This window comes from Gavialis gangeticus, unplaced genomic scaffold (genome assembly GCF_001723915.1).
Source record: "Gavialis gangeticus isolate Ggan-Ray unplaced genomic scaffold, GavGan_comp1, whole genome shotgun sequence".
Taxonomy (NCBI): Eukaryota; Metazoa; Chordata; order Crocodylia; family Gavialidae; genus Gavialis; species Gavialis gangeticus.
In genome coordinates, this window is record NW_017729001.1 from 35,039,389 (window position 1) to 35,066,283 (window position 26,895).

The 26,895-nt window shown below is 48.9% G+C and overlaps 1 protein-coding gene across 1 annotated transcript in view; it reads left to right on the forward strand.

The window, feature by feature from the left end:
• The window catches only part of ZNRF3 (zinc and ring finger 3), a 70,488-nt gene that overhangs the window by 30,947 nt on the left and 12,646 nt on the right, over positions 1–26,895 (forward strand). The window contains exons 3-5 of the mRNA XM_019507367.1: positions 23,645–23,719; positions 24,549–24,680; positions 25,729–25,839. Coding sequence (XP_019362912.1) covers positions 23,645–23,719; positions 24,549–24,680; positions 25,729–25,839 — 318 coding nt within the window. The remainder of the gene's footprint in view (positions 1–23,644; positions 23,720–24,548; positions 24,681–25,728; positions 25,840–26,895) is intronic.

Below are 26,895 nucleotides of genomic sequence, written 5' to 3' on the forward strand. Positions count from 1 at the left end.
TTGCTTTCTGTGGGGCTGTCAGCTGTTTGCTTTGAACGTATCTGCACTTGGTCACCTCTCCTGGCTCCTCCAGCCCCCTCTGCTTTTTTTAGGCTCTTTGAGGTTTTACTTCTCCTTTAGTTCCAGGAAGAGTACTCTGTCCTAACTGGGATGGATCTAGCTAGACAGCTCTCTCTACCAATGGATGGCCCTGCCTCTGCTAGCTTAACTCCCTAGAAGCTGTCTGCCTGAGGCTGTCTTATCTGTGATCTAGTTCCATCTCCTTTGCTTGGGTCTTAGCAGCCCTTTTGCAGCCTTTTTGGATTTAAGTCTTTGCCTTCAGAGGGGCTGCCATACGGAACTTAACTGGGCAATGCTGTCATTGTATTTGTCTCAATCTGGGGAAAAAACGATGCATAATTTCTGAAAAACTCAACTAGTTTTGCTTTTATGGGTAAGACTGCACATTTCCTTTTTGTGATGTATTTTTTTCCTCATCTGGGTCACGTTTCCATAGATTGGAAGAGCATCACAAACTTAATTCTGAAACCCAGATGTCATGTTTTCTTTCATGCAACAGATACCTGCCCCCCAAAATTGAGGTGCATGTATTAAGTGGGGAAGCTGACTTTCTGCAGAAGCACCCTGCTTTGATCCATAGTGCAGCAGCTGTAGTATTACTATTCAGGCAACTAAGGGAGTCAGTTAATTTAATGGCTCGTTGTTCTTCACTCCAGTGTCTGCTGGCTGTTCCTGGTCTCTCTCCTATTTTGCAGCACTGGAAACTCCCTAGCCCTTTTCAAGTTCCATCTGTGGAGACCAGTCTATAGCATCAGCTAGGATTTCGTCTTCAATTTAGGAGGAGAGGGAAGGTGAGTCAGCTGAAAATTAGACTCTGTCCCTATCTACGCAACCATAGCTCCAGAAAACATTTGCCTTTCACAAGTAAGGTGTGAATTTATATTCTGGAGTGTGTTGTATGTAAGAAAAGATGGTAATTGAAATAGTTTGAGTAATGAAGTCGTGTGAACGTTTTTGGCAGTTCAACAAACCATGAAAGAGAAGATCTGTGTAAGAGGCAAGGGTTTTTTGGGCAATACCTTTTTATTTAAAATATATTGCCCCCCAAAAAATCCTTACTTGCATAATTCTTCCACAGTCGTGGCTGCAATATTACTGTAATGCTACCAAGAGCTATGCAATATATTTCACATTACTTGCCTATGTAGATGTATCTTCTTTCAAGACGCATTGTGGGAAGAATGGCTAATCTGTATAAAACCTAAGATGCAAAGAATTTGTCTTGAATGAGCCATGAACCACAGATTCTGCTGTCTAATGCTGTCTGGCTTAAGTGGAGAGCCTGTCTGCAGATGGAGTCTGTAGTCTTTTTCTCAGATCCCTTGCATTTCCTAACACTTGCTGGGGTTGGGATCTGCTGGTATCTGTCACAGTCTCAAGTCCATGCGATGCCATATTATGAACTGTAAGAGTCTAGCCTGCTGGACTGAAGAAGGAAGCTGGTGCTCTGGGCAGAAGGAAGATTTTGGGCTAGTCCATACATGGAGATTGAAGTCGGTTTCCAAACCACTTTGGTTAGGTGGGTGAGGCAGGGCATTGGCGCACCAGCTAAGTACTGCCAGGCAAAGAGAAAAGGGCTTTCTGGCACAGCAGTGGCTCCCTGGTGACTGCCCGTGTGTATGCTCTTACCTCCTCCGTGGGGAAAGCTGACCTCTGCAGTAGTTGGTCCTCAGGGAAAGAGAGAGAAGCTGCCGGGCGGGAGCTTTCATCCCTGCGGGGGCAGAGCATGCGCGCAGGCTGCTACACGGCGCAGTTGGCACATGGTAGATCCCAGTCGTCTTTACCTCGTGGTGAATAGATTGTGTGTACATGCCTTTAGCATGTGGGCATCTTCATCAGTGTGCCAGGCTGACAGCTACTCTAGTGTGTCAGTAAACTGCAGATTGCAAAATTGGACTGAGATGAACCTAATTTTTTTAATTGGTATAAAATGCCCACCTGTGACAGTGTCCCTGTTCATGCAGTTTAAAGTAACATCTCGAGTTAGACTGGTGCAACTCAGGTTTGCTGAGCCTGAGAAGGACTCCGGATCAGGGCAAATGGGAGCTGTCAGTAGGAACAGCAGTGGGGAAGGTGGTCAGGCGTGTCTTGGGAGTGGGGGAGAAGGAGGGAGAAAACTGGCAGTCAACTTAAGCACAGGGAGAAAGTTTGACGTTCGAGAGAGTGGGGAGGGAAGGGGAGAGAAGGCTTAAGAGCAAGGCTGCCCATGTATAATGCAGCCATCTGCTTGGTTGGTCTAAGGAGTCTGCGTAGATCAGCACTGCAGTCTCTTTCCCATAGACACATCGCCTTTAACCAGAGCAGTTAATTCTTGTGGCTTCTGCATCTCGAAGAGTTTGTCCAGCGAGGCTGAGCATTGTGTGGTGCGGTGGATGTGAAGGCACAGGAGAGCTTAAATAGCTCCCATCGGAGCCCCAGTGAAAACCGGGATCCTGGTTGAAGGGGGGGGTGGCAGCCTTGATTTAGCATCTCCTTTGATCACAGTGCAGCCCTGTTTGAGGCACTGCTGCAGGCAGGCGAAGCAAAGGCCTGGGCTTTACTGATCTCATGAGGTCCTGAATAGGGCTGGAGGGGGAATGACAGAGGAAGAAGAAAGCGTTGAGAATGAAAAGGAAACCCCATGAACCCGACCAGTATTATTGGCTGGATTTGCCTACCAGGGAGCCGCTCAGTTTCTGCCAGGCTAATTCTGCTCCAGCTTCCCTCCCCCCTGCCTGGCGCCCCCTCTCCTCTTCTTTCAGACTTTTTTTGTTTTGCGCCGTGGCTGTTGCTCCTCGGTTCTCAGGCTGGGAACCCACTGCGCCTGTTGCCATGGTCACTGGGAAGCTCTCCGTGCCATGTGCTTCAAAGGGAACCTTTCCCCTCCTAGGATTCCTGCCGTCTCAATGCAGGCGGCACAATGAGGCTCGTTCTCCTTCGCAGGCCGGCCTCTCACCGACCGACATGGCGCCACGGCCCAGCAGTGCCTTGTCTTTTTTTCTCCAAAGTTTTCTGAAGTTGCAGTTGGGCGCCTGTGCGCACGGGCTGCGGCCAGGGGCTGCTGCCTCTCTCTACGCTGCAGGCCTCTGCAGGGCTCTTCCTTTAGCTAGGGAGTTGTTGACGTTGACTTGCTGTCAACTTTTCAAGAAGTTAGACTGGTGAAATCTAGCCTGCCAGTGCCCTCCTTCCCAGGGCAGGGCCCATCAGGATGCATAGTGAAGGCTGGCTTAAAACAACCAGCCCTGCCTTCCTGTTCAGGCCCCAGAGCCTGCAGGAAGCGATTTTCTTTCCTTGTCTTCCCAGAGGCATCCCGGCAAGGGCTCCCCTTCCTCGGAGGAGAACTGTGGGAAGCTCCACAGGGGAGGAGCGCCCCTGGTACTGTCTGCTTTCCTCAGGCCCCTGGTAGGGTCCTTTTAAAAAGTGAAAGAAACCTCAGCCATTTTTCCCCACGCCTTTTCCATCGCTGCATTCCCATAGACGTGATTGGAATGCATCCATGTTTGACGCCGATTAAAAAAACCTCTTTCATTTCCATATTGTTATGATCATAAATGTAGGGACGGAGTTATAGTTGTGGTTACTGTCTGCCCTAAGATCCAGTATCTCATCTGATAGTAGATGTAACTCCTACCATGCTGGCTTTTTGAGAAGGTTTTTGTTTAGTTTTAAGCTTGGTCATTCTTGTGTTGGACATTTGTAAGCTAGAATGCCATGACTGTGACTTAAGCCCCTTCACTACTTAACTTTGTGAGCTGGCTGCTTTTCTTATCCAGCTGCAGGTCTTAGTGTCGCTTGTTCCTTGTGGTGTCTACTCGAGCTGTACCCTAACACTTCTGTGAGCAGGGGTGACCTGAGAACATTTTGGGACCTTAATGGAGCTCTGGTGGCTGTTTGGGAAGGATCAGGATTGTTAGGCTCTTGTGCCTGTGCAAGTGGCTGTGACTGTACAGCAAATAGACCGTGAAATAAATTTATGCCTTGAAGAAGCTGATTTAAAATCCAGTGTGTGAATTAACTTGTACAGAGGATGATCAGGAACTCAGCTGCACTTTCCAAGCCTACTACCTGTAGACTGACTTCCCAGAAAATGAGGTCTGCAAACAGGTGAGAGATTGCTGCAGTACCCGCTCCTGTTTGCAAAAGTTTGAGGTACCTGAAGTCAGGTGTGTGCCACAGAGAAACTCATGTGAGAGCATCATTTCCAGTGTTAATGCCAGTAATCTTGAGTAAGGGCCACGCTTTGTCAGGCTTGTAGCATGGGGGGAGATCCCTCTTTAGGCAGAGAATGATGATCCTAGGACATCGTACAGTTACAGTGCTCTCAGCATGCCAAGGTTAGTTTGCAGGTAGGGTTTTAAGTGTACCCCTTTGATTTCCTACAAATCTGTCCTCACTGAACTCAATGGAGGAAAATCCAGAATTTCAAAGACACGTTTCTGTCCAGGAGGGAAAGAGGGACAACAGCTCCAGTTGTCCCTAAACTATACCCCAGATCCCCGAGGAAAAATAAGGGCCCTGTAACACCTTATAGGGAATGCCAAGGAAACAACCAATTTTATTCCAATAAACCATTCAAAAAATATACAGTGGAGGATGTACAAGGGTGTCACTTTTCAACAAGAGTGGTCACAAAAGCATGTGCCTGCAAAAGAAAAACGGTGCAGCACTAAGATGAAAACATGAGTGAAACCTAGCTTTTCTTCCTTGCACGTACCTGTGCTTGGGGTAGGCTAAACTGGAGGAGAAGAGCATCTGGCTATAGATCTGCCCACTGCGGAGCGTGTGACAGGAGCAGCTATCCTTAAGACTCGGCTCCAAAGCAGTACTGGTAATTGTACAAGTATTTCTGTGGCTGTCTCTGGGCCCTGCTACACATTCAGATTAAAGCTAGGTAAAAACCAGCTGTACAGTTGTTACATGTTTTCAAGCACTAACTTTATAGCTGATTCGCTCTTTTTATAGCTGGAGAGTCTCTTTAATTGTGTGACTTAATTATTTTGCACCTGTGGTTAGTCTAAATTTATTGTATGATTTGTCAGTTAATTGTGTGATACGTAGTTTGTACCTGTGACCAGCCTTTCTTTAACGCATGTGGCTGGTCTAAATTGATTGTGCAATTCACTAGTTAACTGCGTAATATGTCGTGTGTAGCAGAGGCCTCCGGTGCCCAAATTGTTGTTTCCTCAGTGCCTACAAAGTGCCTGGTACAAAGCACAGAAGTAAGTCGCTACTCTGAGATCCTTCTGGAGATGCACAGAAGGCCAGTCTCTCAGAGGTAGAGATTGAATAGTATTTTCACATGGCTTTAGGCGGTGCTGGTATGTAGGAAGAAGTGATTCCCATAACAGCATTTAGTAGTGCTCTAGGCACTAGCTCGTCATAGTCTCCCTGTGGGCAGGGGGTGTTCTGGGATGACTAGAAATGGAAGCAAAGAGGTGAAGTGACTTGTTCAGGGCCAGAGGGAATTGCCAGCATGATCAGGCTCAGAGCTTGGCCTCCTGCCCCCAAACCCCATGTAGTCCTTTACCTGAGCTGCTTGCCAAATGCAGGCCCGTGTAACAGATATGCGAAGGGGAAAAGGACTGGCCTGGCAAACTTGTCCAAAAGCGAGAGCATGGTGGGGGTGCAGGAGGAGAGGTGAGAGCTAACAGCTAAGCATCACTGCTGAGTGTACGTGCACGTGGGCAGGCTTACGATGTAAGGCCTGAAGCTTAGACGCCAAGCGCGTTGGTCCGAGGAGAACTGTGGGGATGGCTGTAGGTGAAGACGAGGTGTTTACCTTTTATATGCTCAGTGCCTCTGGTCTGTAGTAAATCCGTACCTCTGGCTTTATGATCCCATCCCACACGTGATTGCAGCAGCCTCTGTAAACAGGAGCGAGCAGAAGATTTTGAGGTGGGGTGGAAGTCTTCAGTTGACAGGTTACCCCGACAGAGGATGGCAGTGTGGGGACAGGCCCAGAAGAGGAGGGAGGTTTAGGAGAAAAGGTAGCTTGATCTCTGCCCTGTTTCTTGCCAAACAGGAAGAAACACCAGGGAATACCAAGCTGATGTAGAGGAGACCCGTGAGTTGTTAGTGTAGACATGGAAGCTGTGTGTGTGGAGGAGGATGGTGCTTAAAGAACAAAAGGTAGTATTAGGAATCAGTCACTGGGCTTTTGCTGTTGCCTTGGCATCCTCCTGGTCACAGGCAAGGGACGGATGTGGAAAGAGCAGCAGCAGCCTCTACACAGGGGCTGTACGTTGGACTTCTCCACCGGGCTTTCCTCGGCTCGTGTCACCTTTGTACCAATGTTGGCTTTAGGGTGAGGAATCTTTAGCAGTTCCCACAAACAAATGTGGAGCCCAGCTGCTTCCCCGTTAATCTAACCACAAGCAACTGCTGTTGCACAGCACTTGTTGCTAGGCCGCTCCTCCGTCGGAGCCCTCGCTGAAGTCACCGGATGCCCTGGCCGAGCCCCGACTCGAAAGGGATTTCGCAGCTCGTCCTGTACTATCCCTTTTTAGCTTCTGTTGCGGTTTAGACCCCAGTAGCTGTGCATGATCTGTGAATCGGTCACAATTCATGACAGGAGTTTCTGTCCCAAGGAGCTTGCAGATGTAATTAGTGCGTGGGATAACAACTGAAATGCATGGTGGTGAAGAGAAGTTAGTAGATGACATGGAAGAAGGGATTTGAAGGAGAGAAATACCTGGGCCAGAAATGAGGCTGCCTGAAGCCCAGGAAGATGGACAAAAGACCTCTGGCCGGTACAGTGAGGTGGATGTAACGGCAAGGTAGAGAGAGCAAGGAGCAGACGTGGAAGCATGGAACGGGATGTTTGCAGCTTTGCAGACAGGAGAGGGAGCAGCCTGAATTCAAGGCAGTAAAAGGAGGGAGAGGTGGGGGGCGTATAATCATAGGGTCTATGTTGGAGGAGGGGCTGAGCTAATGGTGGGACACGGATCTGTTTAAGCAGCAATGATGGGAAGGAGATGAAGGACTTTGGAGAAGTTGCAGTGGGGTGGAGAGTGCATTTTGGATGATCTTCCATGGGACTGAACAGCAAGTGGAAGGGGAGTTGAAACCTGCTCAGCGCCTTCCGGGGTTGGACTGTCGCACTGGTCCCAAAGAGACGAATTGCCTGAAACCACCGCCCCGCTTTGCACTCTGTCTCCAAACGTCTTCACAACGGTGGCATTGCTATTTAAGAGTGCCTGCATCTGCAACATGTGAAAGTTAGATGTTTGTGCTGAGGAAACAACTTCATCAAGGGAGTGATTCCAGGTAAGTCAGGTGTCCATAAACACAAACTTCCAGCAAAAGTAGCACTAAACGGGGCCTGTGTCCACAGGCGGCATGGACTGAGCTGCCCGCCGTTCTGTAGGATGGCCCCTGTAGCTCAGGGCTGAAGCGTCGTTGTGAGGGCCGAGCTTGCACTGTTACAACTGAGCTGTGCTTGTGACCAGCGTGGAGCTCACACTGGAACGATGAAAAGGAGTGGAAGACTGCCCCGGCGTGCTCCGGGCGATCGGAACGTGGGCACGTGGGTGTCCTGGTGAGCTGGCTTGCAGTAGGAAGTATAGTTCGTGGCAAGTAGACAGACTTCAGAGATTTTCTAGTTGTCCAGCCCTGGATGGTTTCAGGAGGATGTGCTGATGGGACCTTCTGACTGCTCCTGGGGGAGCATCTGTTTTCCTTAAAGTCCAAAACATGTAGACTCTTGAGCCCGCAAATGGTGTTGAAACTCCCCAAGGGTCCTTTGGGCTGACAGTAAGGGACTAATGAGCCAGCCTGGCTGTTTATGGGCTGCGGTTAACCTCTTGCAAGTTAGGATTTCCTGTCGCCAGCAACAGGCTGCGACCGCCAGCACCACAGTGTTAATGATGAGGTAGGGGCGGATGAATGGCTGGACTCCAGACAGCAGCCTTCGTTGGCAGAGAATCAAGTGGCTGGGGGAAACACTGATGTCTACAAGAGAAATAACACAAGCTCCAGAACCTATAATTCCCATGTTTAAAAAAAGAAAGGGAGAAAAAAACTGAGGAGAAATTCAAACCAAACCAAGCTTTTATCTCTGCGTTCTGAATAGAAGATTGTTCCTCAGCAAAGCTGGCTGCAAAAGCCAGGCCAGTTAAAACAATATGCAGGCAGCTTGCCTCCAAGTAACCAGAAATTGTTGGCTCAGAGGAGCCTGCTCTGAGGAGCCAACCTGCTGGGAGACGTTATCCAAGCAACGGCCTGAATGTAATTCCTCCCGCTGTGGAATGGCTCTTTGGCAAATGAAGACCCTAATTAGAGATGGAAGGGTTTCTATTTTGTTTTTCTTTAATCCTTACCCTGAGGCCTTTGCAATACAGCCATGTCTCTGCTTGTGTGGAAAGAAGTTTCCAGTTTCTCTTTGTAACAAGAACCCTGTTTGGAAAGAAGCAACAAACTAACAACATGGCCCACCACAGTTTGAGACCCTGAAACTAATCTAATCCCAAACCAAGGACCACTGTGTTTGAAAGGGTGACCATGTCATCTTTCATGACCCAGTCTGTGCAAAGTTGCTAGCCAAATCAAAGAGTTCCTCGAGCCGGAATGGGCTGGGCACCCCCCCCAGCACATCTGTGGAGCTTCTCACCCAAAAGACGCTTCCCGCTGGAGAGGCTGCCACGCTCCTGCCCACCCCCCAAAAGGGGGGCACGGCTTGGTTGGGAACACTTCATGAGTCTGAACAGAGGCTCCAGGGGTATGCCACTGCACTCCCTGGGGATTTTAAGAGCCTTTGTCTGTTGTGAAGTTCAGGACGGAGACCTGGAACTTGCTGCCGTGTTGTGTGGAGGGAGATCGTGGAGCAGAAGACTCGCTTGAAGCATCTGCCGCTGCCCGTGTTGCTGAAGACGCACTCTGCACCCAGGTACGTCCTGGTGCTGTAGTCCAGCTGAGATGTGACGTCTGTGTGTGTGCGCAAGTAACTGGAGCAGAGTCATCCTCTACAAGGACTGGATGGGATCTTCCACGTGGACGTGGACATGGGGTTGGGAGCAAGCGGCCAGGAGCACTGCTCCGCTATGGACTTTGCTCGCCGGCCGAGTGGGGACGCGTTGGGACTCCCAACTCCCCAGGATGCCCTTGCTGCGTTCAGTATCGCCTCTGTCTTGCTTGGGTTCAGCTTTAGCTACTTCATCTACAGAAAGATAGTGTCCCTGCTCCGGGTCACCTTGCTGGTAGGGGTGTGGGCCTTTGTGGCAAATGAGCTGTGTCACCTTCGTGTTTCTTGGAAGAAGTCCATGTTATCAGGCCCATTTAATTACTCTTTATCAGCTACATGCAACAAGCTATTAGAGAGGGAACAGATCTTGGTGGGATTCCCTGTGCGAGGGGTAAAGTGGTGACAGCGCTGTTTTTTTTATTGCTGGTCTTGGGGTAAGCCCCTCTGGGAAGGGCTCAGATAACTTTCATGTATTTTCCTGGACCCTTGTTACCTCCTTTGGATAAAAATAGTATCTCTGAGTCAATGGGCTTATGCCGTGGAGAGGTCCAGAAGGATAAGAGTACACGTGCCCTTTGGTCTTTCATTTGTGCCACTAAAATGGTGTGGTGCCATGACTGCCTGCAACCTGGTTGTGCTGAGTCTAGAGTATTAGCATCAGCTGGATGAGCTTGTTGCTGGCTTCTAGCTGGTTTCTCTACAAGGCAGGAATCAGGTTTTGCATTGGCCTAGGCTAGAATAAGTGTACCCGTATATGTGTTTGTGAATAGTTAGGACTGTTGCATGTCTGAGGAAAGGAGGAAGGATTCCTTTGATTTATTGACTATATTGGTCCAAAATAATATTATTTGTTCAAGGATTTGTCCAGAAGCATCTAACATAATCCTCTAGTCAGAGTTCTCTGACCTTTCATCGTATGATCCAGGCCATTGGACTCCCCTGGCGTAGTTGAACTAGAGTATTTTTTAAGGGTAAGAAAAGAAAAGATCTAATCTTGATTTTAAAAATGGCTAATGATGGAGAATCTGCCATGTCCCTTGGTGCTTTGCGCCAATATTAATTATCATCATAGTTTAAAGATGTGTTCTTTATTTATTCTGAGTCTGTTTGCCCCACCTCAGCTTCCAGGTCTTGGATCATGCTATGCCCTGGTCTGCTAGGCCAACAAGCTGATGATCAGAGTTGACTTCTGTGTAGGTGTTTGCACACTGTAACCACATGCCTCTTAGCTCAGTCTTTGCTAAGTTAGGTAGATTGTGTTCCCCGAGTCTCCTGCTATAAGGTAGGTTTCCCAATCCTTTAATATTCTTCTTGTTTTTTTTTCTCCAAATTCCCTCCAATTCATCAGCATTTGCCTTAAATTGGGGACATCCTCCCTGGACATAATGTTCCAGTAGTAGATGCACCTGAGCCAGACACTGAGGTCATGAGACATGCCACAGCGGAGGCTGGGATGGGGTTGCGCCATGGAGGTTTAGACCAGCAGACCCTTCCTGTAGTAGCTCCTCTACAAAGGCCTTGAGTAATTTATCTCTCTGTATCGGCCTTTGCTGACACCTCAAACAGATGAAGGCAAGAGGTGAATCCCCAATAACAAACCAAGGAGCTTTTTGTGGGTTATAGGGAACAAGGGGTTGTTTGGGGACCAGTGTGCTGATAAGCGAGCCCTCGCATACAGCAGCCCTGCTGCCTTTTGCATGTGTAGAGATTTGTTGGGTGCATGAGTCCTCATAGTCGAATCCGGGTTTCTGTTACATCTTGTTGACTGGGAGCCAGAAAGTTTCTTAATCGTACGTTAAAGCAGTGGTCTGTCTGAGAGCATGGCTGGGTTGTGACTGTTCTCCATCTTGCCTTCTGCACTGAAGATCAAATCCAGGGCAGCGAGCCCAGCTTTCAGTCAGAAGATTATAGAGAAACGGACTGCCTTCAAAACCCAGGGAACATAGTTCGTTGGTGGAAACCTAGTTCGTTGGTGACTTAAGCAACGAACAGATCTAGAAAACTTTGAAGTCCTTCAGGAGAAGAGATGTCGGCTTTACTTGGAGTCCTTAGTCACGGAGACGGAAGGAACCGTTGGTCCTTCCTAACCATACGTGTGGATTAGCTGCCATGGAAGCAGCAGCGATGGAAGGAAGACTGTCAACAGATTTAGGTTATCTTCCTGTTGCCTGCGCCTCCACTCCCTTTTTTTCAAAACCCGAGTACGTGCGTGCACTTCCTTTCCCGCTCCCGGCTCTAGTTTGTCATTTCTACATCTTCTGCTTCCAAGGTGCCCTGTACTCCAGCATGGGAAATGAGGATCGTTTTGGCTGGCTGCTCTGGTACTCCAGGGCAGGGGACTCTAGAGCACGTGTTGGAAATTATACCGACGACCTTGTGAGCATTTGAGTACAGGCAGTCCTCGACTTACAACGTTTATAAATTGACACCCTGTTTCCACTTTACAACGTCAGTTTTGACTTACGACGCCTGATCCGATGCAATGCCGTGCTAGCAAACAAGTTCGCTGTGTCGCTCATTGCCCTGGAGAACGTCTGTCCAAACTTCTGTGGACACTTTCTTTAAGAAAGCAGCCAGGACTCCAGAAAAACCTGCAGCCAAGACTCCTGAGAAGACTCCAACCAAGAGCCCTTCAAAGAGTCCAGCAAAGTCGCCTCAGAAGTCCTTCTAAATCAATATGATTGCTGTTTACAATATAAATACATTAATGTAGCTACATTTACTCATCTATAATTGACTGAGTACAAAATTCTGCAGTATTTTTGGTGAAAATAGGGTATCGGGCCTTGGTTCAGGAATAATCCTCCATTTATAACATTGTTTCTTACAAGAAAATTTGGTTCCTAGTTATGTTTTGACTTAAGATGTGGTTTTCAGGAACCAATCGTGTCGTAAGTCCGAGGACTGCCGGTATTGCAGTTGGTCGTATCACTGCACGACAGCACACACTTAAAACAGCTCTGAATGGGTCACGGTGCTGCAGCCCGTCTGCACAACAGCACATGTTACCTTGGCACGCAGCCTCAGACCCCTGCTTTTGGCTCTAGCTTTTCACTACCACAGAGGCTAGCTCAGGGCCTCTACCCCTTCTGTGGCCTTCCTGAGATGGTCAACCCTTGTAACCATGGTCTCTCGCAACAGCCATGTCCAGCTGGAGCAACAAGGTTGTCTGGTGCTGAAGCCTGGACAGCAGCATTCACGGGACCTAGGTCCAGTGACCGGAACCTGTGGCCACAAGGGAGAAGTGACTATAGGCCTCGCCAGGTGCAGAATTTAAAACCAGAACAATTTATTTATCTTCAGCCTTGCTGCATGTCAGTACATTTGCCTTTTTGTCTTGCCTGTGACAGTACGTAGTTAGGCTGACTCTCTTATAAACTGGGAAGGTAAAGAGAAGACAGTCTTCCTGATTGTATGTGTTTGGGAGCTACTCAGATACTCAGCAGTGTGGGATCACGTTAGTTCGTACTGTAATAAATGGTTAATGTGATTATGTATCTGGACAGAGCTAGAAACAAAGATGATCCTTTCTTGGACTATACTTAGGCGGTCTCTTTTTTTTCAGAGCTGGAAACTGAGTCTGAGAAATGGTTTTGTACCTGCAGACTGTTATAGAAAACGACTCGGGACTCTGCTTTTCCGCCGTACTGTGCTGACTGAATGGCCATTGCTGCTGCATGTTCAGTAAATATAATGCATACACAAGACAGCAACTCCTGTGCCGGAGGGACAAAGCGAACGGCTCAGGCCAAGGAAGAATCGCAGGCTGGTCTGCGACTGCAGAACATGAATATCCTCATGTGACGCCAGCAAGTGAAATCGTTGCTGCTGAGCATGGCTTGCCTTGTAGTTCTGCCTATGTTTTGCTTAAATCAGTGTTACTGAAATCACTTGGAAATTGTACATTAACAGATCAGAGGCATCGCTAGTTAATTTTTAACCTCTGCCACTAGCCATTTAGATACTGTCCCTTCCCTTCCCCAGGCTCTTCCGTAGAATTGGCTGTTGGCCTAGCTTTCCAGTCCTGCTGGACTGAGGGACAGAGAAATATCGGTGACTGAGGCAGATTTCACCATAGGACAGATACCTATAATGACTGCTGCTCAGCTATCTCTAGTACGCTGTACCCTTTGGTTCCGAGGGACAAAGAAAAGCCGTGGGGTTTGTGCACAGCGATGAAGCAGCGTCTCTGACACAACACTGTGGGTTTCATGCCGGATTCTCGGTGGTAAACAGAGCACAGCAGGCCATTATGCTGGAATGTCTGCGCCTGTGGCTGACACACCAGGCTTCTGTAGGCGTAGCTGTGAATCTGGAACTGGAAAGGGGATTTCTTCTGTTAATTAGACAAGCCTTTGTAGTCTTTTCCTCAACAGTAGCTGCTGCTAACTTAATATATTGTGAGTAGTGAGAGAGACAAAACATTCTTACCTACTTTAAACTTTTAGTTTGCAGAATGTGTTACAGACAAACGTGGTAGTGAAATAAGGCTGGTTTGCTCCGAACAAAAAGCAGTATTGATTGGTCCAACAATATCACCTTAATGTATCTGGGCAATTTCTTTCCATGTAGAAGTACCCATTGCATGTCCAGTCGTCTAGGAATGGAAAGATGCTGCTAGTTCTCCCGGGGGGGGGCCTGGTCCCTGGTGTAAGCCCAGTGTGCTAGAGCTTGTCATGACCGAATCAGAGTGAGGAGCAAGGGGGACACTGAACATGTGGAAAGACCTTCCTGAAGCTGTGCGCATCAGGGCTGGGAAGGGACTGTAGGAGCATGAAAGACTCCTGTGCCAAGACTCCTTATTTCTTTTGAGTGTCTCTGTGTGTTTCTGCTCATGGATATTGTTTAGTTTGATAATCTATAGTATGATACCTGCTATTGCAGTGTGCCACCTTCCTCCTCTCATCATGAACAATGCTGGCCTGCAACACTTTTGGGCTCCTTGGATTTCTCCATCTTTGTCTCATCGTCCCTGTCCTCCATGCAAGAGGCAATCCTGGACTGCTGGAACCCCCAGCCTCAACTTGGGTTGCCTTGTTCACGGGAAAGCTTTCACCCTATGGCTGATCCTGCTTGGCTGTCGCAAGCATTTCTACCATGCTGAGGCTCTAGACCCTCGAGCAAAGAGGATGATGATATGGGCCAGAGTGACTCTGCCATGCCACCGGCTATTTCTTCATTTCCAGAAGAAGCTGTTCTTTCCCTTCTGTGTCTTCTGTTGAGGAGTTGAAGTACTTCAGTACCTTTCAAGATTATCTGAAGGAGAAGAATGACATCTTGGGAGCCCCTTGGACCTACTGAAAGGAAGGTTGCACGAGTTGCTCTGCTGCATTGACCCTTGCTTTTTGAGGGCATTGAGCAGTGCCTAGAAATGAAGATGCCCTTGAGCTGGCCAAGGAATTTTAGAAGACCCTCATCACCATCTTGGGGATCTCCAAGAGAACAGGTGGCTGGTACCAAGTACCAGGGAAGAACTTGGAGCTTTCTGATGCGCAGCCAGTGCAGGGCTCTATTATAGCATGTGTCCACAAACATCCCAAGTAGTGTGACATGTCTAATCTGCACCTGAATACAGGGGCCTGAAGAAGCTGCCCTATTCAGGAGGAAGGTCTATTCCTTACCTACCAGGTTTTGTGCACTGAATGTTACTCTCTCCAGTAGGATAAAGTCTTTCAATTCATGTCAAAACGTCTACAGTATTCTTGGGATGAGTTGGAGTCTCCCTGTCAATGGTTCTCCGCATTGGGCTGGATACCTCTGACATGGCTTTTGCAGGTGCTGGGTGTAGTGTTATGGCTTCGTCTGTCAGGCGCTCCAAAGCAAGTCCACCACTTCCAACCCAGAGTCTCAAAACTGACGTCAGACTAAGAAAATTTCACGCAACTGGAAAACAGCAACTCCTCCACCTTTAAAATAAGGCACCTTCTGTTGGAGCCTGAAACGTCTCTTCCTGTGAGGTATCTTGATATGTGAAACCTGCTCCTGGCTGTTGGGTACTTATCTTTACCAGGCATTTGTCTCTAGCAGCAGTCTCTAGAGGTAACATCCAGTTTAGAAGGACAGTGTCTATGTAGACAGGTGTCCATCCAGTACTCGCATCACTGGAATCTACCGCTTGCTATTCTCTTAGGTGGGTTTCACATGAAGAAAAAAGATCTCTGCCTCTGTGGTGGTGATAAAGTAGATACCTGTGCATTTACTTCCTGTAAGCTGCTATTCTTTGAAAGATGCTTCCCTTCATTCCCACTTTCTTTACTATTTATTGAATTCCTTCCCACCTCTCCATGCCCCCACAACACACACCTGCACCCACCCTGCGTGGCTCCATGATTCAGAAGATGGAACTGGGCTAAGTACAGGCTGCACTCCCCTCACCGCTGCTCAGATAACTGAACTGTTGGGTGAGACCCTCCCACAACCATCCAGGCTTGTGCCACCACCTGCTGCTGCTAGCACGCTGCAGTCTGCCTGGTGGGATGGACCGTGTTGTAGATGGAAATGCATTCAAGAGCATCACATTCAGCTTGTTGTCTTGTGAGCTGGAATGGAAGCTGAAGCGAAAAACGAATACCTCAAATGCAGTCTTGTTGGGCTTTGCAGTAGCAGGTTTTTTTTGGCTCGCTGGGAGCTTTTGCAAATAATAAATGGGGAGCCTCCACACCATGTGCAACAGAACTGTCCATGGAGTTGGACGGAAGGGTCAGGATGAGTCTCTTCATAAAGTAGATGATGGTGACGGTGATGATGATGAATCTTTGTCAGATTCAAGGGTGCACAGAGTACTTTTTTTTTTTTAATGAAGTCTTATTGGATCCCGTGCAAAGTGCTGCGCTGCAGTTTGCTCCCTGCTGCTTGCTGTCCTTCATGCCCAGATTGTTTTGTATTAGAACTAGTCCTAGATTTCACATGATCGGGAAGGCAGTCAGTGGAAGCCTCTGACTGAAGCTAACAGAGCTGTAGATGATCTGCTTTGCCTGTCTGACTTGGGAGTTTCTGGGCTTAGTCCTTTTCCCATTTGTAGCACGGCAGATCAGGGTGCGTTTCAAAGGTAGCTATATATTGCAAAGGGGTTCTCAGTCTGTCCGGCTGAGGAAGTAAATCTAATGAATGATTAATGAAGTGAGTAGGAGTTTTGATGGAGACTTCACTGAGCACCTTTTCTTTACTTGGTCTTCCCTGTGTTGTGTAATTTAATAGATGTATTTGGAGAAGTGAGACCTACTAGAAAGTGGAGCAGAAAAGGTGACTGTCTCTGAGCATTAACTCTATTTATATCTGGCAAGCTTTTAGGATCCTTGTAGGAGGTGCAGTGCAAACATCCATCATTTCACACATTGTCACTTTTTTGTTGTGCATCCTGTCTGATGGATGCTAGAGACCTCTGATTGGTCCATGCACCCCAGAGCAGTGTGGGGGTTGAGCCTCTTGGTGGTTAGCCTGAGACCTTGTCCTCTCACTGGAAAGCTTCACATCTTGCTGTATAAAACTTCCAGTGTGGTCCATCTGCAGGGTGTGCAGCACAGTTTCTGCCCCTTTTGCATCCTCAAAACAATGCTGGAAGCTGCCTGAGCCTCAGAGAGAGCAAGCAGACCTCACTCTACTGAAGGTGCCCCATATGCCTGGTACTTGCCCTAGATGAGAGGAACATTGCAGGGCAGAAGCCTGCCAGCTTCCCCATTTCTCTTGGTTGAACTGTCTGGTAAATGCCTCCTTCCGCAGACAGGATAATTCCCTTGCATCTCTCCATTTTGATCAGCAACAGAGGGTCCAGAGCACATAGGTCCATCACCCATGGCTCCTGGACATCTTTGCTTCAGTCCCCTGCTGGGGCTCTGACAAAAGATCCTCAGTAGTAGTGAAAACATTGCCAAGATTCAGCTGGGGAGAACACAGTTCATTCTTAGCTGAGACTGAAGATCCCTCTCTCCGTTTGTGCAGCTCCCTCTGCCTGCATGCTTCCATGGCTTTGGCAAAATATGGGCTGTTTTAGTTAGATACCTTGTAATTCCTCTGTTTCCATCGACTTTTGGCACCTTCCCCTCATCTCTTTGGACATTCTTCATCTGTTCAGAACTAGAGAAGCTCTTGCCTCTGAAAGACCGGTTACCTCTAGGCAATATATAAGCCAGACGGTCACTGTGCCAGGCGGTGGCTCCCTCGCACGTGATGCCAGGACACATGGTGGTGTGCGTCTGGACCAGGTATAGTGTAGCCATGTTCCTGCAGCGATGCTGGCTTCTGTCTGGACTATAGCACGCTTGGAGCTGCGCAGCATGTTTGAGGACACTGTTGCCAGGCTCAGTAAGTTTGTGGTCTAGGCATGGCCTTCATGTCCAACTGCCTTGGATTGCTGCCCTCCTAGTTGCCCACATCTTTCAAGGTAAGCATGAACTCTTCTTGGTCTTGGTTCATGGCTGTCGTGCTGAACCAAGTTACTAGATCTCCTCCAGTGACTCTGGGAACTGGGTTGAGGTCCATTAACCCCTTGAACATGGCATGCTATTGGCTGCCAAACAGGCCTGGATTTGAAGCAGCTATGGTCAAGTGACAAGTTCCTTACCAGCTCCTTGGGGGAGCGTCTCTCACTTTTTTCATCCTTAGTCCCCAGGCAGATGGGGAAGAACTGTTCAGGACGTCACAGGCCTGGGAAAGGAGGGACCAGCCTGTGTTTTCAAGTGCAGGGCTGGAGTGGCAGGAAGTTTTGCAGTATTTCAGAAAATGAGGGAGGGCATGGTTAGAGCTAGCTGTTTGTGGTTGATGGGATCCTGTTCATTGTTTCACAGGCCACACATGCAGCTGTCAGCCAGAAAAGGTGCGTGTGTGTATATCTGCCCTGCGACTGAGTAAACTGCATAGGAAGGGTAAAGCCTTGCGTGAGCGCAAACTGGGAGAGACCTCGGGCTCCAGTCAGAAAGGTTCAAGCAGGGATGTCAGCCCCAGTGTCGGCTGCCCTGCTGCCTGTTGTGTATGCGCTACAGTGCAGTTGCTGCTTAGTCTGTTTAAATATGTTGAAGGGGAAGCATGGCGTGGATGTAACAGCAGTCTTGCTCCTCCGCTTCAATTGCCTCCATTTACCTCCTCCTGTCACTGACCGGCTGTCTCCTTTGCGAGTAGACAGCTTTGAGATTTGAGTTTAGCATTTTGGTTAAATCTCAGATCGGTCATTATCCACACTTCATGCTAAACTTGAAGTGACCCTGTTCAAGGCATCTTTAACCACTGGTGTCATTAGTCTGTTTTGCTTTTCAACATAGGCAAAAAAAATCTGTAATTTAATAGCAGACTTGCAAAGGACACCTCTAAATGATCCTAATATTAAAATGCTGAAGTATTTTACTTTTATTTTACTTTTATTAATTAAAAGTAAAACAAATATCCTTAAAAAGAAAGAGAAGTGTTTGGGAGGCAAGGCAGAAGGGTTTACATCCTGCTCCAGTGCAAAGCAGCTGCCTGGATTTTGCTCACACTTTAAAAGAAATTCCAAGTGGAATTTGAAAGTGTTTAATAAGCAACTGAAAAGAGTTGGAACAAATGCAGCCTGCAGCACTTGCCACTGGCAGGAGCTGCAATGTGATGCATTGCTGCAAAATCATCTTCAACCTCTGGCAAGTCTGGGTGTCATTTGTCATTGTTGCTAATTGTCTGGATAGATTTTTACATAATGATTTCCCTTCCTCCATGATGCGACAGTGCTGGCAACACTCATGGCTTGCCTTGTGTATTTTTAAAAGCTCCCAACGCCCATACTTTACAAGCACCGTGGTGTCATCTGTGGTTAGCAGAAGGGCGATCGGTTGCCTTGGCCGCTTCTGCTCATGTGCATTCATGGGCAATAAGCACGCTGGGACAATGGGAGGTTTTGGAAACCGATTCTGCAGGAAGGCCATAGTAGCCGTGATGATGATGTCATGCTTGTGGACCAGCAAAAGCTTGATACTGAGTAGAGATGATAACAGGAATCTGTCGGGGTGGCTCGTGATCAGATTGGCATTAAGCAGTTTGTGACTGTGTGTCCAGAGGGGGTGGGGTTGCATTATGACGTGGAAGTCAACAAGTGACGGTGCAAGCTGCAATAGTAGGCAGAGTGTAATATATGCGAGGAGTGGTCTTATCTGAGTTCGGTGGCACCAAACAGCTCTTGAAAGGAGCAGACCCAGTCTTTACTACTTCATCACGGGGAATGTACTTGTATAATTATGAGATGTCAATGAGGCAGAAAATTAAGGACCAGCAACTACAGTCAGCTGAGTCTCACAGGTATAGCGGACACGCAGGGCCAGCTGTGTAAGTGTTCCTTAGATTCTGGCACTCCTCGTGACATCTGACTGTGCCCTACTGAATCAAGGTAGTGGCGGAAAATGCACTGCGTGAGAACGTAATAAGAAAATCTGTCATGCGCTGTGCCAGTCCTCTCTCCATCTAGCTACGTGTGGGAAGCACAACTGCTTTCACAACAGAGTTCCAGCCTGGTCCTTGTAGAGGCTCCCAAATGTGGACTGGAGTCTGTGATGAGGAGAGGTAGAGGTACGGGTACGGGTAGGATGCACATGGGTGCTCTTCCAGCTTTGTGGTGGTTCCCGTGAAAGTAATGCCAGGCCCCGGCTGCACTTTCTTTTCTGCAGCAGAGCAGAGGACCCAAGAGTGGCTGGTGTTGGAGTGCTTGGGGTGATGAAGGAGGTCAAGTCGGTGCAGGGGTTTGAGGCCAGGCCCCTCTGCTGAGTCCAGTGTCTGCCATCTTGTTTGGAAGGCCTAGAGGACACCTAAGATGGTTTAATTTTTGCAGATCCTAAGGTTTACCCGTACTGCACTGGTTCTGGTTGTGGGGAATAGTGAGTGAGGCTTTTCTTCCCTCTGCCTCTCCTGGGGTCTGCAAAGACTGGCTCCTGTCCAGCAGCCTTGGGTGATTTCTTAGTGACGAGACCAGTTCCTGGCAAGAGCCTTGTTGTGGAGGGTTGGGCTGCACGCATGACCTGGGCGTGTGAATGTGGATTATCTTGCAAGGATGTTAACTTAAAAAATTAAAAGCCCAAATAAAACACCCAGTCTCCCTGTGTTTTACAATCCCAGGAAATAGGAAATGAAGGTTCCACTTAGGCAAGAGGCCAAATGACCTGCCTCCCCATGTCTTGTTCATATGGTATTAGTTGCAGAGAGAAGCAGAAGAATTTAGAAGAATTTCTAAATTCCTGATTAGACACGCACCCCAGCGACAACGGCAGGCGTTCCTGTCCCTCGTTCAGGGCCAGTCCAGCCAGGAGTGGAGAGCATTCGGGTCTTCAGGTGCTTGGCTCTTTGCAGCCTGGAGCCCAGCATTTCCATTTCAAAACCTATTATTCCGGTGTCACTGCACACGGAGGTAGCTTAGCTCGGTGCACAACCTCCCCTGTGCTCAAGTCATGAGCTTAGAGCCCTGTATGTAAAGAGTAAGTGGTGGCACGGTGACGGGTCGCTGCGCTTCCTATAGGGGACGTCAGAACAGATGGATCCTTGTCGGGCGTGCTGCGCCACAGGTGTTTGTTATCCTACAGGGGACGACATATGGCTGCCCTTTGTCGGGCACGACGAGGGTAGCCCAGTGCCTTGTACGAGAAGTGCAGCCATAATGTTGTTTCCCATCTTCTCAGAGAAGAAATGGGGGGAGTTTTTTTTCTTCTTCTTGTTCTTAACGCTAACATCCTTGGAAGAAAACTATACTCTCGTGCAGCGCTGTGTCTGTTTGTTTGCAGCCCCTGCAAAGATGCCTTTGCCACTGAGTACTGCAAAGGTGAAGCCATACCTGCAGTCTGCTCTCCCGCCCTCCTGCCTTCCCTGCATGGACCCTTCCCTCCCAGTTTATGGGTTGACTCCTGTGCTTTTCTTTTTTTTTAAGCAGCGAATGCTCTTTAAACATTAACTGATCTTTTCTTCTTTTATACTGTGTGTCTCTTTTATGGTCTAAGATAATCTTAAGTGGGACTTAAATTGCATCTTTAGTAAGCAGGAGGGCTCAGAACAAGCGGCAGAGAGGATACTTTCAAAGGCTTAATGACTTTAATTGCCTAGGAGCTATTTTGTGAGGAGGGAGCGAGGGCTGTGTGGAAGCAGGGAGGCTTTGGGCTCTGTCTTTAGAGAATCCTCCCTGTTATTGTGGTGTGCAAGGCAGGTAGCTGCCTGCTCCGCCCTATCCTGCAGTGCAGGTGTGGACCAGCTGGGGAGGGCTCTCCTGCGAGCTCCCTCGGCGCAGGCATGGGGGCAGAGAGCTGAGAGAGATGAAGAGGATGCCTGTGCTCAGGCCCCAGCCTGCTCGCACTCGCTCGCTCGCTTCTCAACAAAGTGCTGTGGTTTTAAAAACGAGTTTGAGGAGGGGAGGAGGAGGAAAAGGAACAGAAGGGGGGCAGAGGAGAGGGAGAGACTGCATTCTGTGGTGTGTTTGTGGCTTCCACTCTTTGATCTCTTGCCAGGGAAACCTGGAAGGTCAGGCCAAGCTGCAGCGAAGCTGCGGAGAGCGGAGCCGGGAGGAATGCTGGACGGGGCCGGCAAGCATGCCTGCGCAGTGTGGGCGAGGCGCTGCACCCCCGTACGCGCCTGCTTTGCCACGGCTTGCGTCTCCCTTGTCGGGGGCTTCCATGCCTCTGCCTCGCTTTGGAAAGCCTGCTCTGTACCTGTACCTGCTCACAGGAGAGCCCCTCTCAATCCCCTGCTTGTACCAGTGCCGAGCCGCTCTGAACTAGGTCGGAGCCTTTTGGTGTTCGTGTCTGCCGGGCTGCAAGGGGCCAGGCTCCAGCACAGCTCCATTCACACGCTCGGGTTGGTTTTACACTTGGGATCCGAATCCGAGTCCAGCAGAGGAGCAGCCTCTGCCCCTCGGTTGTCACCGCCGCCCCTCCAGCCTTGGCACACTCGTGTGTGGGTGGGTGCATACCTACATGTGTGTGGGAGAGGGAGATGTCATTTCCTCTGCAATGAAAGGCTGCTGTTTGAAAACAGGGCATTTTTTGAGTCAGGGTTTCCCCTTGCCAGGTTTCTGACTGATGGGGGCTGGCTTGTGTCGTGCCTGGGACTGAGGCTGTGGGGAGCAGCTGCCCTGTAGGCTTCTTAGCGCTGTGCCTGGGTGGCCGCAGCCCGGGAGCGGGCACGGCCAGGGTGGAGGGAGGGGAGAAAGCGACAAGTGAAAGTCGGGTCACACAGACTCTTCTGCTTTTGCTGGGGCCTAGCTGAACCCCCGCAGCAATGCCGCACGTTCACCGGGGGCAGGGGAAGTGGCACTTCTCCAGTCCTAGTTTCCACTCTTGGCTTGTCCGGGACCGCATCTCAAGTGCAAGTTCCAGTGTTTAGCTGGACTCCTAGGATCCAGACGGTCCTGTTCTCTCTGGTACTGCCCAAGTGCCCAAAACTGTTCGGCAAGCGCAGGGCACTTTTGAGGGACCTTCCAGGCAGCCCTGGGCAAGCTCTTCTTGGGGTCCCCTCTGCTGCAGAGGAGCACTGTGTGAGCTGCTGGATTAGCTCAGCCTTTCATCCCCAGCAGCTATTAGCGATTAGCCAGGTGTGTTCACTTCAAAGGGGCGAATATTTGCTAGGCTGAGCCACAGACCCTATTTGGGAGATAGTTTCCCTCAGGTGCTGTCTGATGTGCAGTAAAATCTGACATGAAAATACAGGAAGGATGGAGGAAAGAGCATGACCGGTTTTGTCATACTTGCAGCCATAGTTTGACTAACCTTCCCCTGGTAAAACGAGTGTCATTCCCTAAAGAGCATCTTCGTACCACCCTTTCCAAGCTGGCCTCCTTGAAACATGGGACCCAGGGGTCTCTGCAGAGGGCCGGGACCCCGTAAGAGCTGTTGCTTTCTGGGGAAAGGGGTGGAAGGCGGTTCCTTGATGGGTGTCTGCACGCAGGGGTAGCGGTGTCTGTGGCCATTCAGCGAGGGGGGCTTTGCTGTGTAAAGTTACAAGACATAAACTGTGACTGAAGCTGCAGCGAAAGCAGCAACAGCCTCTGGGCCGAGGCAAATCCACTTCCCCTGCTGCTGTCCAAGGGCATTCTCGTAGGTACCCACGTCCCCTGGCTCCTGAAGTTTTGGGTTGTGATCCCACGAGGCAAGCCGTGTGTAAATGCAGCAGACGGAGACCTCTCCAAGCAGATGCGGCGTGCTGCAAGGCTGACCTCCTGTGGTCAGACGTGGCACAGTCCTCTCCGAGGGCCCGAGCAGCACGGGCGTCCTGGTGCCACGCAACCTGCCCATCCGCACGGCTGCGGTCAGGAGATCTTGGCCTCTCCTTCCGTTTCACCCAGTTGCCTAGGACAGAAAAGGTGCCCTGTGAAGCTCTGCAGCTGTCTGGTCTCTGCAGCAGCCTCTGACTTCTTCTCTCCGTATCATTCAGTTCTCATAGCTCCAAGCACTATTTAAAATCTTGCCTGAGTGAGACTTGGTGAAAAGGTACCTGCTGGGGCTGGAGGGAGCACTGTGGAGGGTGCGGGGAAGTTAGCTGCCGCCTGCAGGAGAGGTGCAGCTATGCCACTAGCCCTCTGAACTCCTCGGGTGAATGCAAAAGGCAGTTGAACCACATCTGTTACCTGTTGGGCCCCTGGAGGTGGGTGGGTTGGATTAGGCTGGGACAGCAAGGCCTCCTGAAAGGTGGCTCATGGGCATGATCTGTTTGTTGCAGGCAAAGCGAGCAGTGCAGCGGGGAGCTACCGCCGTCATCTTCGACGTGTCGGAAAACCCAGATGCCATTGACCAGGTATGAAGGCAGGAGCCCAGGCTTATGCCATGCCATGCAGCCTTGGCCCATGTACTTAGGGCTGCTGAGCACTAGACTGAAGGCAGACCCACCTGGCTGGGGGGCATACACGTGGTGGTGCCATCTGAAGGGGGTAGTTCCCTTTGACTGGCACAGGCCCCAAGACAATCTCCTGAAGTGAGTTGTCCTAGTCTGCTGTTCTGTCCAGGGTGCCCTGCTGCCCCAAAGCCACCTGTGTTTGGAGCACAGGACAGATGGCGTCTTTGGGGCTCCCGGCAGCAGTCACTACAGTTCAGGCTACAGAATGGTTTCCATTCTGAACCTCGCGGGCTAGAAGCATGTTCTGAAATGTGCATGTCCTATACACTCCCTAAACCAGAAAGCTCTGAACAATTTGTTTAGAAGGCCTCAGAAATTGAATGTAAATGCTGTGGAAGTAAAATGATAGGCAGCTTGATGTGGTCAAGTTAATGTTGCTTTTGGAATATATAGTGTTGTTTATTCAGAAGTAAATTTTAATACATGACTGCTAAAATGTTACACAAACGCACTGTGCAGTTGAGTCCAAGTTGATTTAACTTTTGCATTTGCTCAGTCTGTAATTTTAACCATGTAATGGACAAATTGAATTAACTTAATATTTTAAGCATAACTTGTAATTGTAACGATTATTTTCTCCTGTTGTGATGAGAGGATGCTGTAGAAAAGGACAAGTGCTTTTGGAACCATTGCTATCTTCATCCTTTTTGTAGTTGTCTCTCCTTTGCCTGGAAAGAGCCACCTAATCTGCAGCAAATCTATTGAGTGCCTGTGCTCTGTTTTCTTCCAGCTTAACCAGGGCTCTGAAGACCCTCTGAAAAGGCCAGTGGTGTATGTCAAAGGTGCTGATGCTGTTAAATTGATGAACATCGTTAACAAGCAGAAAGTGGCACGAGCAAGGATTCAGCACCGGCCCCCAAGGGTGAGCTTCAAGCAGGTGTTGAGAGGGCGTCCTGTTGCTCTTGCTTTGTGCAGCCCCTGTTAGCTGCATTGGCTTGGGGAGTGCAGTGTGGCGATGCCCCCACGAGCCCTGGTGTGTGAAGGGTTAGTCAAGAAGTCCTATCGACCTCTGTGGGATTTTGCAAACTAGTAGCTACGCTCTGGTGTGTGTAGGGGATTTGCAGTCTGAACCTGTGTTGATAGCACAAGGATTCTTCTCGGGTTTTGGATTGTGTTCATCCTTTAATATGTAAAGAAAGTTTTACTTAAAGTTTGTTCGGGCACTCCCGTGTGCTTTTAATCCCTGCAGGCACTGTCCATCCTTTTGTTGCACTTTCCCAGCATGGATTAACAGATATCTTGAGATTTCAAGTTCCTCCCAATCCAGACTAGATTCCCCTTAGATCGCTTGAACACTTGACAAAGACAAATACAGAAATCAGCCACAAGATTTCCAGTCTCCTATATTTCTAAAATGCTGTGTGCTATGCACATGCTATACGTTAGGAAGTATGACTCACGTGAGCAGTAGACAGCTTGCAGAGGAGTCGAGTGCCATGACTTTACTCTCTTAAAAATAAAAGCAACCCAAAACCCCACAGGAACTGTTGGTAACTGTGATTGGCTGTGGTGAGAGCTGCTGTTTGTGGAGCCAGCCCAGAGTGCAGGGTTGCTGTAAACCTTGCTTCTGGTGGCTGGTGATCATGCTGTCCTTTGCACTCTATGGGCCTTTAATAAATGTAGCTTTTGCCCTTGCTGTGCTGATGTCGCATTGGTTGCCATATCCCTGTAGGTAAACTGCCCCCCTGACTGTGCTGTGTCGAGCAGCAACACAGAATGATAGGTACCTTGTCGTGTTAATCCGGTGCCTGGGAGGGCAACTCGGGGTTTTGGCTGATGCACTTGGAGCCTGTGCTTACCCACAAGGCTTGTATGGGAATGATGATTCCCAAGAAGTGAGAAAAGGGGGCAGTGGGTCTGGGCGTGATCTCTCTGGAGAGGGAACTAAACTCTTTGTCTTCACTTCCCAGCAACCTACAGAGTATTTTGATATGGGGATTTTCCTGGCCTTTTTTGTGGTGGTCTCGCTTGTTTGCCTTATTCTTCTTGTCAAGATCAAACTGAAGCAGCGACGTAGTCAGGTAAGAGGTGCCTGGGTCCGGGAGCTGTGATGGTGTGCTCCTCGAGCTCTGGCTGGTGCTGGCTCTACCTGCATTTAGAAAGCTGACCTGGCACTGTCGGGAAGAAGGGAATGTTGTGGAATAAAGACCTTTGTTGAAGGGCTCCCTCCAGAAAGACGGGACACTTTGAAAAGGTTGCAGATTTCTCGAAGGCATCTGCGTTGCCCTCAGCTGGTCCTTTGGCCAGAAGGGGTAACAGTGCTAATCTTTGTGGAGAAGGAGGCATCAGTGGCATTCAGCAGCAGCAGATCAGAGAATGGTGTGGAGGGGTTTTCAAAGTGATTTCCAGGCTTATTGGGTATTTAGCACGGACAGCGTCAGGATTTTCATTTGCATTGGAGGAGAGGAGTTTCAGCTTTCTTTTTAAGAACTAACTTCCCTCGATTCCTAGGGGGAGACATCTGCACAGAAATCAATCTGGTAGGAGTCATCCCTGGGACAGACTCCATGAATCGAAGCGATCTGGCATGAGAGCTGCACAGTAGGAAGGGGCTACAATAAGATTTTTATTTTTGTCCTTGACCCACCCACCTCTAATTTCCCTGCAGATATGTAGGGATGGCACTTTATTTGTCCTGGTTTTAAGTATTGGTTTATTAATTCCCATCTAGTCTTCATGAATTTCCCCAGTCTTCCATGATTTCTTGAAAACTGGTATCAGTTCACAGAGCGCGTCAGTCATTTTCTCTCTAATTCTTTGTGCAAGTTATTTGTCTTGCAAACTTAAAATCATTTTGTTTTCATAGATGCTAGATAACTTCTTCCTAGCTGCTGCTAGAATAGGAAGTACTTTGTTGTTTTCCTTTTTCCAAATGCAGAACAAAAATATTTCTTGATTTGTTTTTGCTTCTCTGAATCATGCTAACAATTTTACCACTCCTAAGATTTTCTTTTTTCCCTGATGCATTTAAAAGTTTTTTAACCCTGCTGACCAGAGATTTGCTTTTCAGTCGCTCCTTCATCAGTTGCTCATTCATAGTCACCACTGCCAGCTGCCTTTTTTTTTTTTTTTTTTAA